At 36.8% G+C, this 15355-nt stretch overlaps 1 protein-coding gene across 3 annotated transcripts in view; it reads right to left on the reverse strand.

Moving 5' to 3' along the window:
- LOC110451500 (stAR-related lipid transfer protein 5-like) overlaps positions 1-15355 on the reverse strand; it is a 51846-nt gene that overhangs the window by 33828 nt on the left and 2663 nt on the right. For all 3 annotated transcript variants that reach the window (XR_002463081.1, XM_021499551.1, XM_021499550.1), the window contains exons 2-3: positions 11440-11489; positions 4949-5081 (exon numbers count right to left, since the gene is read on the reverse strand). Coding sequence is in view for 2 of the 3 variants with exons in the window: in XM_021499551.1 (XP_021355226.1) it covers positions 4949-5081; positions 11440-11489 (183 nt within the window). In the remaining variant the exon portion in view is untranslated. The remainder of the gene's footprint in view (positions 1-4948; positions 5082-11439; positions 11490-15355) is intronic.

A 15355-nucleotide genomic window follows, 5' to 3' on the forward strand; every position in this document is an offset into this window, starting at 1 on the left:
GGATATACTCCCCCTAATTCATGTACTCGATGCTGTGTAATGTGTGAGTACTGTGGGATATACTCCCCCTAATTCATGTACTCGATGTTGTGTAATGTGCGAGTACTGTGGGATATACTCCCCCTAATTCATGTACTCGATGATGTGTAATGTGTCAATTTTGGGGGTAACTGAATGTTTCCCCCAATTTTTGTACTCTATACTATATTCAAGTGCAGCACAGTGCATGTCGCTTGATTGGGTGGATAAGAGTTATCGCACATTATTCAATACATAATACTTTGCGTAGGAGTTCTTGGATAAAATTCCACTATATATATCCTTCAATTCTTATGCATGGCTAACGAGTGCTGCTACCCTCCTGATAAAGCCGACATAAAACACATAGGGATTCCTTGCTACTGGCGAAGTTGATACGTATCAGGTGAAGGCAGAGAGCCTGTTCAACATGTTTCAACTTCCTGTGAGAAATACTTGATGTTATCAAACCTGTGTGTGAAATTATGGTTTTGCTGCAAATGATTCTGTGGCAAAAGCTCTGATAGTTGGCTTATAAAACCGTATCAGCTGGGATCCCAGCTTCCACTTCCACGAAATGGTCGTTCATTAAATCCAAGGCATACTCCGCTTCCCACCTCTGATAATTTAAATTTCAATAATAATATCAAAGTTGTGAAATTCGGCTCGACACCCTGGTGTTATTAACCAACGAAAATGGAACTCAACGAGAAATATCTGTAAAAACTAAACGTGTCTTACAGGACACTGTTATCTCCACACTGAAAGCATTGCCAACAAATGATACTCTAGAGTCTAAATAAATCTATGAATTATAAACATTTTACTCAGTTTATTTGAAGTTCTTGAATTTGTTTATATAAATTTAAATATACTGTATACAATTGTTTCCCTGACTGAAAAGTTGGTTTATGATAGTTATCTTTATAAATATAACCCTGCTTAATAGTATATTTGACAGATATGGAGCAAGAGACCAATCACTTGTCAGCCTTTTATTCCAACTTTCTAACCTATGCCTCTTGGAAAGGTTGTTTAAAACTTTTGAAATACTTGATTTCTTTGGCATTGATTGAGGGTCAAGGTCACTCAACTGAACAAATTTCAAGTTTATATTCACCCTAACAGGCCACTGTCAAGTTATTCAGGAGATGTTCAAAGGTTTTAACAAATTTGATCCCTGTGACTTTGAAAATGGGTTAAGGTCATTCATTTGAACAAACTCGATAGCCCTTCAATACTTTTGGTCTGGCCTGGCCTGGTCTGGCCTGGTCTCTTGAATTCTGGTTATTCAGAAAAAGTTAAGTCATCATCAAAGGCTTTTTATTTAAAGTAAAAAAACTGGACAGTATGGATGATAGACGCTGCACCACCACAGAAGCTCATTTAATTGGCCCTGTGGACCAGGTACGCTAGAAGTTGTTTTCTTGTCGTGGAAAGAACAATTAACTAGGGATGGGTTGATGATAGATTACAATAAAAAATAATTGTTTGGCCTTTCCAATTCCGATTTTTTATTTCAAATTCCAAAATTGTTATAATCGGTTCATCATTGAAATCAAAGTGTCAAATGTATATAATGTAATGTATACATTGAAAGTCAACTGCATAAAAGGTTCTTGAAATCCATTCATTTTAAAAGAACGAACACTAATGTATAGTTTACAGTAGTGTTCTCACCTTATTTGGGTATTCAGTCCCCTTAAATTATAAACTGATTATTCAATCTGTCATGTAATGGTCTACTAGACTTCTTATTACAAACCGATTATCAATTTTGACTGCCTTATTAATGTCTTCAAATGACAGGCTAAACATAATCTGCAATCCTTAACGTTAATGTCTCCAACAATGACAGACTTCACTAAGATCCATAGTGACAGACTTCACTAAGATCCATAGTGACAGACTTCACTAAGATCCACAGTGACAGACTTCACTAAGATCCATAGTGAAAGACTTCACTAAGATCCACAGTGACAGACTTCACTAAGATCCACAGTGACAGACTTCACTAAGATCCATAGTGACAGACTTCACTAAGATCCATAGTGACAGACTTCACTAAGATCCATAGTGACAGACTTCACTAAGATCCATAGTGACAGACTTCACTAAGATCCATAGTGACAGACTTCACTAAGATCCATAGTGACAGACTTCACTAAGATCCATAGTGACAGACTTCACTAAGATCCATAGTGACAGACTTCACTAAGATCCATAGTGACAGACTTCACTAAGATCCATAGTGACAGACTTCACTAAGATCCATAGTGACAGACTTCACTAAGATCCATAGTGACAGACTTCACTAAGATCCATAGTGACAGACTTCACTAAGATCCATAGTGACAGACTTCACTAAGATCCATAGTGACAGACTTCACTAAGATCCATAGTGACAGACTTCACTAAGATCCATAGTGACAGACTTCACTAAGATCCATAGTGACAGACTTCACTAAGATCCATAGTGACAGACTTCACTAAGATCCACAGTGACAGACTTCACTAAGATCCACAGTGACAGACTTCACTAAGATCCATAGTGACAGACTTCACTAAGATCCACAGTGACAGACTTCACTAAGATCCACAGTGACAGACTTCACTAAGATCACATAGTGACAGACTTCACTAAGATCACATAGTGACAGACTTCACTAAGATCCACAGTGACAGACTTCACTAAGATCACATAGTGACAGACTTCACTAAGATCACATAGTGACAGACTTCACTAAGATCCACAGTGACAGACTTCACTAAGATCACATAGTGACAGACTTCACTAAGATCACATAGTGACAGACTTCACTATAAGATCCATAGTGACAGACTTCACTAAGATCCATAGTGACAGACTTCACTAAGATCCACAGTGACAGACTTCACTAAGATCCATAGTGACAGACTTCACTAAGATCCATAGTGACAGACTTCACTAAGATCCATAGTGACAGACTTCACTAAGATCCATAGTGACAGACTTCACTAAGATCCATAGTGACAGACTTCACTAAGATCCATAGTGACAGACTTCACTAAGATCCATAGTGACAGACTTCACTAAGATCCATAGTGACAGACTTCACTAAGATCCATAGTGACAGACTTCACTAAGATCCATAGTGACAGACTTCACTAAGATCCATAGTGACAGACTTCACTAAGATCCACAGTGACAGACTTCACTAAGATCCATAGTGACAGACTTCACTAAGATCCATAGTGACAGACTTCACTAAGATCCATAGTGACAGACTTCACTAAGATCCATAGTGACAGACTTCACTAAGATCCATAGTGACAGACTTCACTAAGATCCATAGTGACAGACTTCACTAAGATCCATAGTGACAGACTTCACTAAGATCCATAGTGACAGACTTCACTAAGATCCATAGTGACAGACTTCACTAAGATCCATAGTGACAGACTTCACTAAGATCCACAGTGACAGACTTCACTAAGATCCATAGTGACAGACTTCACTAAGATCCATCCATAGTGACAGACTTCACTAAGATCCACAGTGACAGAGTTTACTATAAGATCCATAGTGACAGACTTCACTAAGATCCATAGTGACAGACTTCACTATAAGATCCATAGTGACAGACTTCACTAAGATCCATAGTGACAGACTTCATTTCGCTGCAATCCCTGTGAATAACTCCAATAAACGTGTCTACCAATCTATGTAAAAGGCCTTTCCCATTTATAGACTTATACTGTGCACTATTGTGGCGGCTCACCACGTCTCATTTTCCGTGTTCAGCATATATCTACTGTGGTCACAATTTTTCCCACGTACAGAGCAGTGTTTTACAGTAATATTGATTCAAGTGCAATCTTTCTCACAGAAATTGTTCTGCACTCGGGTGGTTGGAGTACAGTTTCATAACACTAGCTTATATTTAGATCGGAGCTTTAAAAGGCGAGTGCCACTCCTTGAATGATAAGGTGGCTTCATCAAGTATAGGCTTAAAGACTTTAACACCTTATCGATTGGACATCCAACATCACTAGGTGATTTTAACAACTCGGAGCCTTTGTATCAAGTTTACCGGGGAATGCCCAACAAGATGAAGATTATCTAGTTAGTCACAGGGTGCTATTTTTTTTCCATTTCAAGAAAATTAATTGTCAATTTTTAGCATCAGGCTTAGTCGAATACTTCAAATCCACAATTTATCAGTAATATTGGGAATATTATGCTCATAAATATGCTATCAAAAATAAGCAAAGCACTGCTTGGGCAACAAAAATAAATCTCTATAAATTCACAACAGACTAGTCTGGTGAAGTTTTGTGTGTTTGAGTGTTACAAATAGGGGAGAGGACGAGAAAATGTATTCGTTACTGTCCATGACAGTCCAGAAATAAATGTATTCGTTACTGTCCATAACAGTCCAGAAATAAATGTTTATGTTACGCGTTCAATGTATTGGTTTAAATTGGTGCCCAACACTGTGCTTAACGCCACCCTGACCTTCTAGGAATGCTGCCACACAGGGAGTGATGTCAACATCCTGTTTCTCACAAATCTCAAAGTCAGCACAAAACAGCATGGTATTTTTTTGGTATTTATAGTTTAACACATCTAAGCATAGGGGGATAGGGAAATTTCAATTAAGTATGTGTAGAACTGGAATTAGATTTTCCTTTTCCCCCCAAACCTTCATAAATATGACTGACTCCGACCTTGGGATGGGCAGACGAGAAGGATAAAATGTAGCCTCAGGCCTCTGATCTGACTGAAAAATAAAAAATTATCTCCCTTGTTCTGATGCAAAACTGGGAGGGATTTGGGGCATCAAAAATTGAATTCATGGTCAAAACTATGTTCATATTAAATATCTATGCTGGAGAAGAAAATTGATGTTGATAGTATCCTGTCTTAAATCACATAAATAATGCCTACGTTTTCCATTTGTTTGATGATTTCTATTTTCTTCATGTTTTTATCCCATTTCGCGCGGTGTCCGTTAGGTAGAGGTTCCACGTAGTCGAACACAACTTTAGGTTTAGCAGCATACACAGCCTCTCCCTTGTATCTGTAAAACGAAAAAAATACTTAGGAAAGGTATCAGAAATCAAGGTATCACCAGAAGCAATTCTTATAATCCCCAATCAGTGTTCCAAAGTCGATGAAGGACATGGCTTTATTTTAGCATTTCAGTTGACATATGAAATGGAACCAAATGGAGTGAAAAGAGAATGGAAATTAACACTCACTGAATGTGCCTTTCAAATCTTGTCTCTGAAAAGCCATCCCAAGTAAGCAATTCTGGAGAGGTTTGATCTATTTTTGGGATTTATTAGCACCATATTAAAATAGCTAAGGTCATTTAACCCTTTCACCCCTATGTAACTTCAGTAGACTCTACCATGCATTGATATGGAGGGGTCCATTATGGTCTACAGTGGTGAAGGGGTTAAGGAAGTGGTGCCTCCTTGGTTGTAATGCATGCGTCCATGCGTGTATGTGTGCATTTAATCTGGAGGCAGGGTATGTTGGTGTATTTGCCTTCTTACAAAAGCGTGCATATGATGTCAACTTTAGAGTGCTATCTCACTGAAGCATTGTATTTCACCTGGTCACATTTCATTGACAACAGATTAACCAGTTGTTGCGGATCCCCTTAATGATAAAACATTTAGCAGAAGATAATAACTGCCATTTTTAAAGACTTTGGGGTAAGTCCCAACCTGCCCAGGGGACAGAACCCTTTGCCTTCCCAATTTGGAGGATCATTCACAACCATAGCCAAAAGTGAGAAATTGTCAAACAAAGGGCTAGGAAACATTATTTAAAAAAAAATTAAGTTGCAATGGGTGCAGCAAATTAATGTCGATCATTTTTGTGTCCCCAAGTAGAGGGCACTATAATGACAAATCTCTGCAGGGGGTCCCTCATTAGGTGCCTCATACAGCCTGCAAAGGGTAAACATCACTATCTATGCTTTTCTCAATCCCCAACCTGTAGGGGTTTTCTAGAAAGGAAGTCTTGAATGAAGTCTGAGTTTGCTGAACCTTCTTAAACTCAATTTAAAAAATTGTGCAGAAACAGCAACGTGGAACAGACAGAAGTCATTATAATGTCCCCTCTGATCTCCAATCAGGAAGTCTTCGCCCCAGAAGGCATCATTATTTACAGGTAGTCACAGGCACCATCTAGAACTGTAAGCCAAAGGCTAACTAATACCCCCGCTCCTATATAAACCAGAACTGTAAGCTAAAGGCTTACTTATGCAAAGCGATATAGTCTTCCACCAGTAATAAGTTAATCACTATTTTATCAAAAACAAAAAAATCAACAAGTATTTTGCACAAAGGGCTATAACTCTATCAAAAAGGGTTGAAATCCCAAATTTAAATGCCAGTGCACAACATCATAAGATACTGATCATTCATGAAAAGTTTTAATGAAATCACCAGTTAGTTAAGGAGAAGTTGCACGGACAAGTATTTCGCTCAAAGGGGCATAACTCCATCAAAAAGAGTCGAAATCCAAATTACAATGCTGGTGTACAACTAAATAAGATACCAATCATTCTTGCAAAGTTTCAATGAAATCCACTTATTAATTTAGGAGAAGTTCTCCAGACAAGTTACTACGGACGACAGACAGATATCCAGACAGGGTGATTCCAGTAACCCCCCCCTAACTTCGTTGTGGGGGTATAAATACAGTAGGATTGAAAAGAAAGTACAGCCAGACCAGGGTTCGAACCAGGTACCTCCGAACCTCTGAGCATTATTTCAACTCTGTGTTACCAATATGTAGGAATTCATAGTATATTCATTGCATTAAAATGCTTATTAATATACCTATTTCAGTTTACTACAACTCATTTATCTATTATATTTAATAAATTTGCCTTTCTGTGGAGCTCTGTTGTAAATTAAAGGAGGTAATATATGACACATTACAGTAGCTAGCATACATCCTTAAATAGAGTGACAGCTGGCCTGCCAGTTCAATAAGGTCACAAGGTACCCTAACATCTTATCCCTGAGGAATGTATATATATATATAATTGTAATTTAATAGTTATACAAGCTAACACTGAGGTGTAATTGTAATTTAATAGTTATACAAGCTAACACTGAGGTGTAATTGTAATTTAATAGTTATACAAGCTAACACTGAGGTGTAATTGTATTTTTAATATAACCTGAAATTACATTAATTGTTTTTAAAGATTTAATGAAATTCTTAAGATATTTTTTTTTCCATTAAGTATAAAAATTTAGAATGATTAATATATTTTTGCACAACCAATGGAGAAATTCTTATATATATGTACAATATAGGACGCCATAATAATCAGTCAGGGAAATAGTCTCTGAACTCGTATTCTAGCTGAAGACCTCGATTCTCAAGGCTTTTTTCTGCCTGTTCTAGTCCTACATCCCTAGACCTGTCTGTGGTAATTTTTGCCATTTAGTTATCGTTAACAGTTAAACAACACATGGTCTGATATATGGCCTAAATTCTAGACAAATTTGTCAGTTTCTTGGTAAATCATTCGTACTGATGGAACAGTGGTCTGTTCTGACTCATTAGCGCTATTTATTTGAATCCAGACAGCGTATGGAATTTTGTAATAATTATATATCCCTTTGTGCAACTGCTGCGTCTGTTAGGCGTAACATGCCGGCCTTGTCAAACAACGGGAGCGCGGCACTGTAACAAGGACCCTAAGGTTCCCGTCGATAATGATCCACTCCATGCATCTTCAGCTACTTTGTAAGTTAGCTCTTTTTATGCACCCAACTACAAAAGTTACGGCCTCTGCTATGTTAAAGGTTCAGCCCAACCTGATTTCCTTTTGTTGCTTATAAATAATGCATTCAGTATTGCAGAAGGTTACGTCAGTACAACAAGGACCCAACACAGGCTCTGCACACTCCTTGTCTCCTTTTTTTTCAAGGGATTTTTTTTTTTGCATATTTCCTGCTGTTAGCATCATCTGCCTGGGTTTTTGAGGTACAGTCTGTCCATATTTCTCGTGCTCTGTTAGAAAACAGTTTTTCAAAATTGGATACCTGATGTGAATGTGTTTAACCATATTCTACATCAGTGAATTCAAAAACTAGCGTTGTCCTAATTAATTATAAGTAGAAGAAAAGTCTGTGGTATAAGCAGAATCAGTATGCTTTGTCAATTAAAATACAGAAATTGATGCCTGGTGCAACAAAATGATAGGACGGCAGACATTTGAAAGTATGTACAACTGCAAACCTTGATCGCCTTTCTGGCAATGGTACTGTATGTGTGACCAATAGACATTACAAACTCACTTACATTTCCAAGCAGATCTCTGCTAAATAAGTTCAGTTACATTGTTGTTAAAATGTTAATTTCTTAATGGGCCAGCAACAGTAAAATCGTGCTTGGCCAGGCAACGTAGAGGGCAACATAATAAGGGACACTTATAAATAATGACACAATGTAACATACCAAGAGGAAATGAACGAAAAAAAATGTTAAAATCTGTATGACATGTAAGTACATGTATCTATATACAGCTACATGGTCAGATAGTTTTAAGATATTCAGAAACATTATTAGAGGGCTAAAAATGTGCTGTTAGAGCCAAGGTATAGTCTGGAATACGATTAATTTTATATGGAAAACAATTTAGATTTCAAAAATATAAAGCAATTTAAGCCATTTGATTTTAAATGTGGACAATAAATGACTCTCTAGACTCATAAAAAAAGAAAAAACAATTTAATTCCCTTTCTAACAACCAAAAGATATCTCAGAGTACCTGATAACAGAAAACCAAAAATTATTTCATTTGGCCTTATAAAAAAATTGGCCCATTTTAAGAAATCAAATATGTGTCTTCAGCTTAGATAAGCTAAAATGTTTATCTTACTAAGAAAAGTTCAATAAACATTGTATATTTGATCCGATGTTGATTTTGACAGCTATAGACTATTTATCCTTGAAGCTTTATATCACTAAACTCTGCATGTATCTTCAAAAGCTGGCAGTTGGCTATGGGTTGCTGTTGGTGGAACCTGATAACGCCACCACTAAAGTACTCAGGGTCAGTCTGTAAAGCCAGCCATGTATATGTACTGTGTAGAGTCTAGACTGTTCTCCCATCAATTAACCCACCCTCCAAAACCTTTCATCACTAAACTCTATCCGCCCCTCATTAACCTATATACATAGTGTGCCGGTCTGCATACCTGACATTTCAAAAGTTTCCGTTTCTCCTTAAGATATACTTTCTTCTAAATGTCTCTGTCTCTGTCTCGGAATAGTTTCACCATCTATTTTTTAAGAGATAGTTCCTCTGAAATGTTTCTGCTTGTTATAAACACTGTTATATCTCCCTTTAAATATAACTGCTTGTCATTTACACAGTTATCTCCGTTGAAAAATCTCTTGTTTGTCAGAGCTTCTTCTCTCAAAATAAAATATCTCTGCTAGTCAAAGATAGTTCCAATGAGAGGTCTCTGCTTGTTATTAGTTATATTTCTGCCCCTGAAATGTCTCATTTACATTGTTATTTCCCTCAAAATTTTCTGCTTGTAGTGCAGATATATATAACTCGATCAATTGAAGTATCTGCTTGTCATTGCTACTTCTCTAAAAAATATCCCTGCTTGTCATAAACAGTTACCTCCCTTTGAAATGTCCCTGCTTGTCTTGAACTTAGGTATACGTACCTCCCAGTAAAATAGCCCTGCTTGTCATGAACTTAGTTATCTCCCCTTGAAATATCCCTGCTTGTCATGAACTTAGTTATCTCCACTTGAAGTATCCCTGCTTGCCATGAACTAAGTTACCTTCCCTTGAAGTATCCCTGCTTGTCATGAACTTAGTTACCTCCCCTTGAAATATCCCTGCTTGTCATGAACTTAGTTACCTCCCCTTGAAATATCCCTGCTTGTCATGAACTTAGTTACCGCCCCTTGAAATATCCCTGCTTGTCATGAACTTAGTTACCGCCCCTTGAAATATCCCTGCTTGTCATGAACTTAGTTACCGCCCCTTGAAATATCCCTGCTTGTCATGAACTTAGTTACCGCCCCTTGAAATATCCCTGCTTGTCATGAACTTAGTTACCGCCCCTTGAAATATCCCTGCTTGTCATGAACTTAGTTACCGCCCCTTGAAATATCCCTGCTTGTCATGAACTTAGTTACCGCCCCTTGAAATATCCCTGCTTGTCATGAACTTAGTTACCGCCCCTTGAAATATCCCTGCTTGTCATGAACTTAGTTACCGCCCCTTGAAATATCCCTGCTTGTCATGAACTAAGTTACCTCCCCTTGAAGTATCCATGCTTGTCATGAACTTAGTTACCTCCCCTTGAAATATCCTTGCTTGTCATGAACTTAGTTACCTCCCAATTATTTGATGTTATGTTTTATTTTTATCAAGTTTGTATTTTGTACAAATGAAGACCAAGTATTTGTAGCTGTCACTTTAATATATGTTCGAGTTGATCAACCAACATTTAAGATGCGCAAATAAAAATGGATTTTTTATATGCTGAGTGGTATTCTATAGATATTTATTGAGAAGTTTTAATTACTTATACTGGAATGATAATCATAAGCATTTTTATCTTTCCCATACTGAAACTCTGTGGCGGATCAGGGGAGCCTTTACACTTAACTGAAAGGGAATTGACAGTTATATGAATATTTCAGTTCTAAGTATACCAATATGACAATGAATTCCCTTATCAGAAATAGGTCTAAAACAAAAGCACTAACTACATTTTACAAGTGAAATAAAGTGTATTTTATCAGCATAATGAAACTGATATCTTAAGTACTTTTTCAAATGTTATATTATTTTCCAAAAGAAACTGGTACTTATTTAGTACCGATCATAAAATAAATAGAAATATATTGGTTCCATGCTTGAACATATACCGTACATATTTCAATCATCTGGCTGAACTACCTCAATATATTTTTAAATTGCTTCACACTCATGAAAATATTGGCAATATGCCACCCTCCTAAAACATATATGGCAGCGTAAAAGTTGAGCATGTTGTTATAAATCTGCGAGTGCAGTAACGTTACCCAGATTTGTTTGTCATCGATCCAATCTTTTGTTACAAAAAGGCCAATCAAAATGAAAGTTATGTTCCCCACTTCCTGAGAGACACAATTTCTTCTACTTACAAACTCAAAAACCTTTTATTCTTTGAAGTTTTCTCTCAATTATGCAAGCATACAAACGCATACATATATCTTCACAGAAAAAGGTAGCCGGGGCTTTACAACTGGCATTCAATGGTTGTACCACTTAACTCTACGCAGATCAGAATTCACAGGTGTCTCTAGGTCTTTACTGGCCTCCATACCCTCCACAAAGATTGGAGTCCTTGAATGTGTTACTAAAACAGTAACCAGTGTTATACTTACAGGTAGCCTTGAAACTCTGTCGACTTCCTATAGGAGATCTTAAAATGTGTCTGAAATAAACAAAACAAAATCGGTTGTCACATCAATACAGCAGGTTGAAAACATTTTCTTATCAAAAACATGCATGTTGTCAACTTCTTATTCTTCTAGAAATAAAAGCTGGATAGCATTGCATTTTAACATCATTCTTGAACTCATTACTAGCTGGGATTGTCCTTTTAAGTTTTATCAAGATATGCTTGACCTTTGACCTTGAGGTGAAGGTCACTGTGACATAATTACAGCATAATGCACACCTTCTGTTGGTGATAAAGTTTAAGTTTCATCAAGATATCTTCCTCAGTCTAAAATATACAGCAAGGACCAGAATTTCCTGATATATTTTCTCTTATTTGACCTTTTACCTTGACCTTAACAAGGAGGTCACTGTGACCTAATTCCACTGTACTACTTTCTTTTGATATGTTTAAATAAAATTTACATTAAAGAAAAGAATTTACTGAAAGTTTGCAAATATATCTGACCTTGGACCCTAACATGAATGTCACAGTGACCTACAATGTGATGCTAGAGCAGTGTATATACCCTGTGTAGGTAATGCAGGAATACTTCACAGTTTAACATTCCTGGGCTGGGCAAGTTGCTAATTGAATTTAAAAGAACCAGTACTAATACAAGATGTATATATCTTCCTTCATTTTAAAGGGGAAACATTTAACTATCACTGAGCAAGTTGGTAATAATGTCTGCTTCACTTATTTAACCTTTTAAACACATTCTGAGTGGGTCTGTAGTCAGACATTTTTACCATCAAAAGTTTGAGTGACTTATGATACCGGTAACAGGCTAGAAATTCTTCACATTCTTTAACGCCATCACCTGAGCTGATCTTGTAATCTAACTCTTTTTCCTTCTGCCAGCTAAGCGTTCTTAATAACTAAATTCCTTAACAACTGCATATCATTTTGAAGATTTATTTATTTTGCGGTAAGGATTTGCTGTTACTGTAAGACAATATATATAATAAGTGCATCATGATCAATAGTTTTATTATCTGTATGAGAAGTGATAGCTATAGAGAAATGTTATAATCTTTTATCAGCAAAGATAATGGTTTATAGTCAATACTACCACTAAGGTCTGATATCTGACTTAATCATTCACCCCTGAAATTTCATAATGAACTATTCCAACATTTGAATTGGAAGAGTTCAAATGTGTCTTAAGGAGTGAATGAGTTAAAGCATCGTTTTAAAGTATGATGAGTCCCTTTAACAAGATAACACAGAATAAATGACATTATTTATATTAGAACAAATTTGAAATTGATTGCTCCGAAATTGGCAAATTCTTCTGTCTGCACTGTTGTTTATAAATTCTTCTTTGCGTATATATAACTAAGTAATATGCACCCATCTATTCCGATATAGTGTCCATAAATTGGGCCATACTGTCATTATGACTTTTAGACCTTTATACATATATTATTAAGTAGAAAAATCTTGTGTCTGGTTATAATGAAATGTCTATCACACAAATAGAACAAATCCATTGCAATTGATGAAACCTTAACAACTGCATATCATTGTACATGTATTAAAATGTAACAAATTAATGAAATGAAACATATTTCAAAATTTATTTCATCGTTTTCAGGTTTTGATGTTTTGCTTTTAGAACTTTAAAACTTGTTTTTCATACTTGCATGATCAAGGAAGTACAGATTTGGTATTGAACAATTGCAATGTGTACCCACAGGTCGATAACCAAATACACACCTATGCTACAGCTGGAAACAAGGTGCTATTTGTTATCGACCTGCACTTGTGCAATATGCAGATACATTCTATACTAACTCAACTTAGACAAGGGGCCCATACATCACAAAATTAGTAAATAGCTAGGTCATATTGTATGTTATCTACACTATAAGACCAGCAAGTTTGAAGGGTTTATTTACAGTTCAACTGTTGGGTAGTAAGATTTTATCTTTAATTATTAGACAAGAATATATTTCGATGAGATGAGAGGTCAGTACAGGGAGTTATATTTAGAGTAGAAGGGTATTTTCTTTAGAGGAACAGTGTATATTTAGATGAGTTTAGGGAGTTATATTTAGAGTAGAAGGGTGCTACATTTAGATGAGTTTAGGGGTCAGTTAGGGAGTTATATTTAGAGCAGAAGTGTGCTATCTTTAGAGGACCAGTGTATAGGGACCAGTGTATATTAAGATAAGTTCAGAGGTCAGTTAGGGAATTTTAGTTGAAGTACAATGTAGCTAGAAAGGCGCTATCTTTAGAGGACCAGTGTATATTTAGATGAGTTTAGAGGTCAGTTAGGGAGTTTTATTTGAAGTAGAAGGGTGCTACATTTAGATGAGTTGAGGGGTCGATTTTGGAGATGTATTTAGAAAAGAAGGATATGTTATCTTTAGAGAGCCGGTACCAAATTTAGATCAGATAAGTGGCCTCTTAAGGAGTTAGACATTTAGAGTACAAAGAGGTTATCTTTACAGGACCAGTATAGATGAGTGGTCAGTTAAGGAGATAAATTTAGAAAATAATTGTACTGAATTAAGGGCACATCCTATTGATAAATACCAGTATATAATATATATATATTTAGAGGTGGTCACTATAAATCTGTTATACAGAGGGGACATCATGTAGAGGTGGTCACTATAAATCTGTTACATAGAGGGGACATCATGTAGAGGTGGTCACTATAAATCTGTTATACAGAGGGGACATCATGTATAGGTGGTCACTATAAATCTGTTATACAGAGGGGACATCATGTAGAGGTGGTCACTAAAAATCTGTTATACAGAGAGGACATCATGTAGAGGTGGTCACTATAAATCTGTTATACAGAGGGGACATCATGTATAGGTGGTCACTATAAATCTGTTATACAGAGGGGACATCATGTATAGGTGGTCACTATAAATCTGTTATACAGAGGGGACATCATGTAGAGGTGGTCACTAAAAATCTGTTATACAGAGGGGACATCATGTAGAGGTGGTCACTATAAATCTGTTATACAGAGGGGACATCATGTATAGGTGGTCACTATAAATCTGTTATACAGAGGGGACATCATGTAGAGGTGGTCACTAAAAATCTGTTATATAGAGGGGTCATCATGTAGAGGTGGTCACTATAAATCTGTTATACAGAGGGGACATCATGTATAGGTGGTCACTATAAATCTGTTATACAGAGGGGACATCATGTAGAGGTGGTCACTAAAAATCTGTTATACAGAGGGGACATCATGTAGAGGTGGTCACTAAAAATCTGTTATATAGAGGGGTCATCATGTAGAGGTGGTCACTATAAATCTGTTATATAGAGGGGGACATCATGTAGAGGTGGTCACTATATATATTTATTATACCTCTACTTTATTTACTCTATATAAAAGTAATTAGTTAAATCGAATATATCCCCACTTTTGCCTGACTGTGTTTTAGCCCTGTGTGTTAGTCTGGGAACAAAAACACACCTACACTCGGGTGTTTCTGCCGAACCAATCAGGCGAGAGGTGGGCGGAGCTTGTAACCGAACCTTGAATCGACGCGCGAGGTGGGCGGAGCTTGCTACCGAACTCGTAGGCGACGCACAAGGTGGGCGGAGCTTGCTACCGAACTCGGAAGCATTTGGCTCCTTTGCCATCAAAGGGGTAGTTGGGTTGTGAAACTATACAGCTTATGGTTTACAAATATTTTCAAGTTAAAACTATTTCTGCAGTGTGTATCGGTATAATAAAACGGTTAAAGTATCGGGTTGAGGGATATAGCAAGTTTCTGGTGTCCCTTGACCATGCCTATTTCCCTAGGCTTCGCCTCGGGAAATATACCTGGTCGTGGGACACCAGAAACTTGCTATATCCCTCAACCCCATACTTTAAC

Source organism: Mizuhopecten yessoensis, unplaced genomic scaffold (genome assembly GCF_002113885.1).
Source record: "Mizuhopecten yessoensis strain PY_sf001 unplaced genomic scaffold, ASM211388v2 scaffold6111, whole genome shotgun sequence".
In the NCBI taxonomy this organism is placed as follows: domain Eukaryota; kingdom Metazoa; phylum Mollusca; class Bivalvia; order Pectinida; family Pectinidae; genus Mizuhopecten; species Mizuhopecten yessoensis.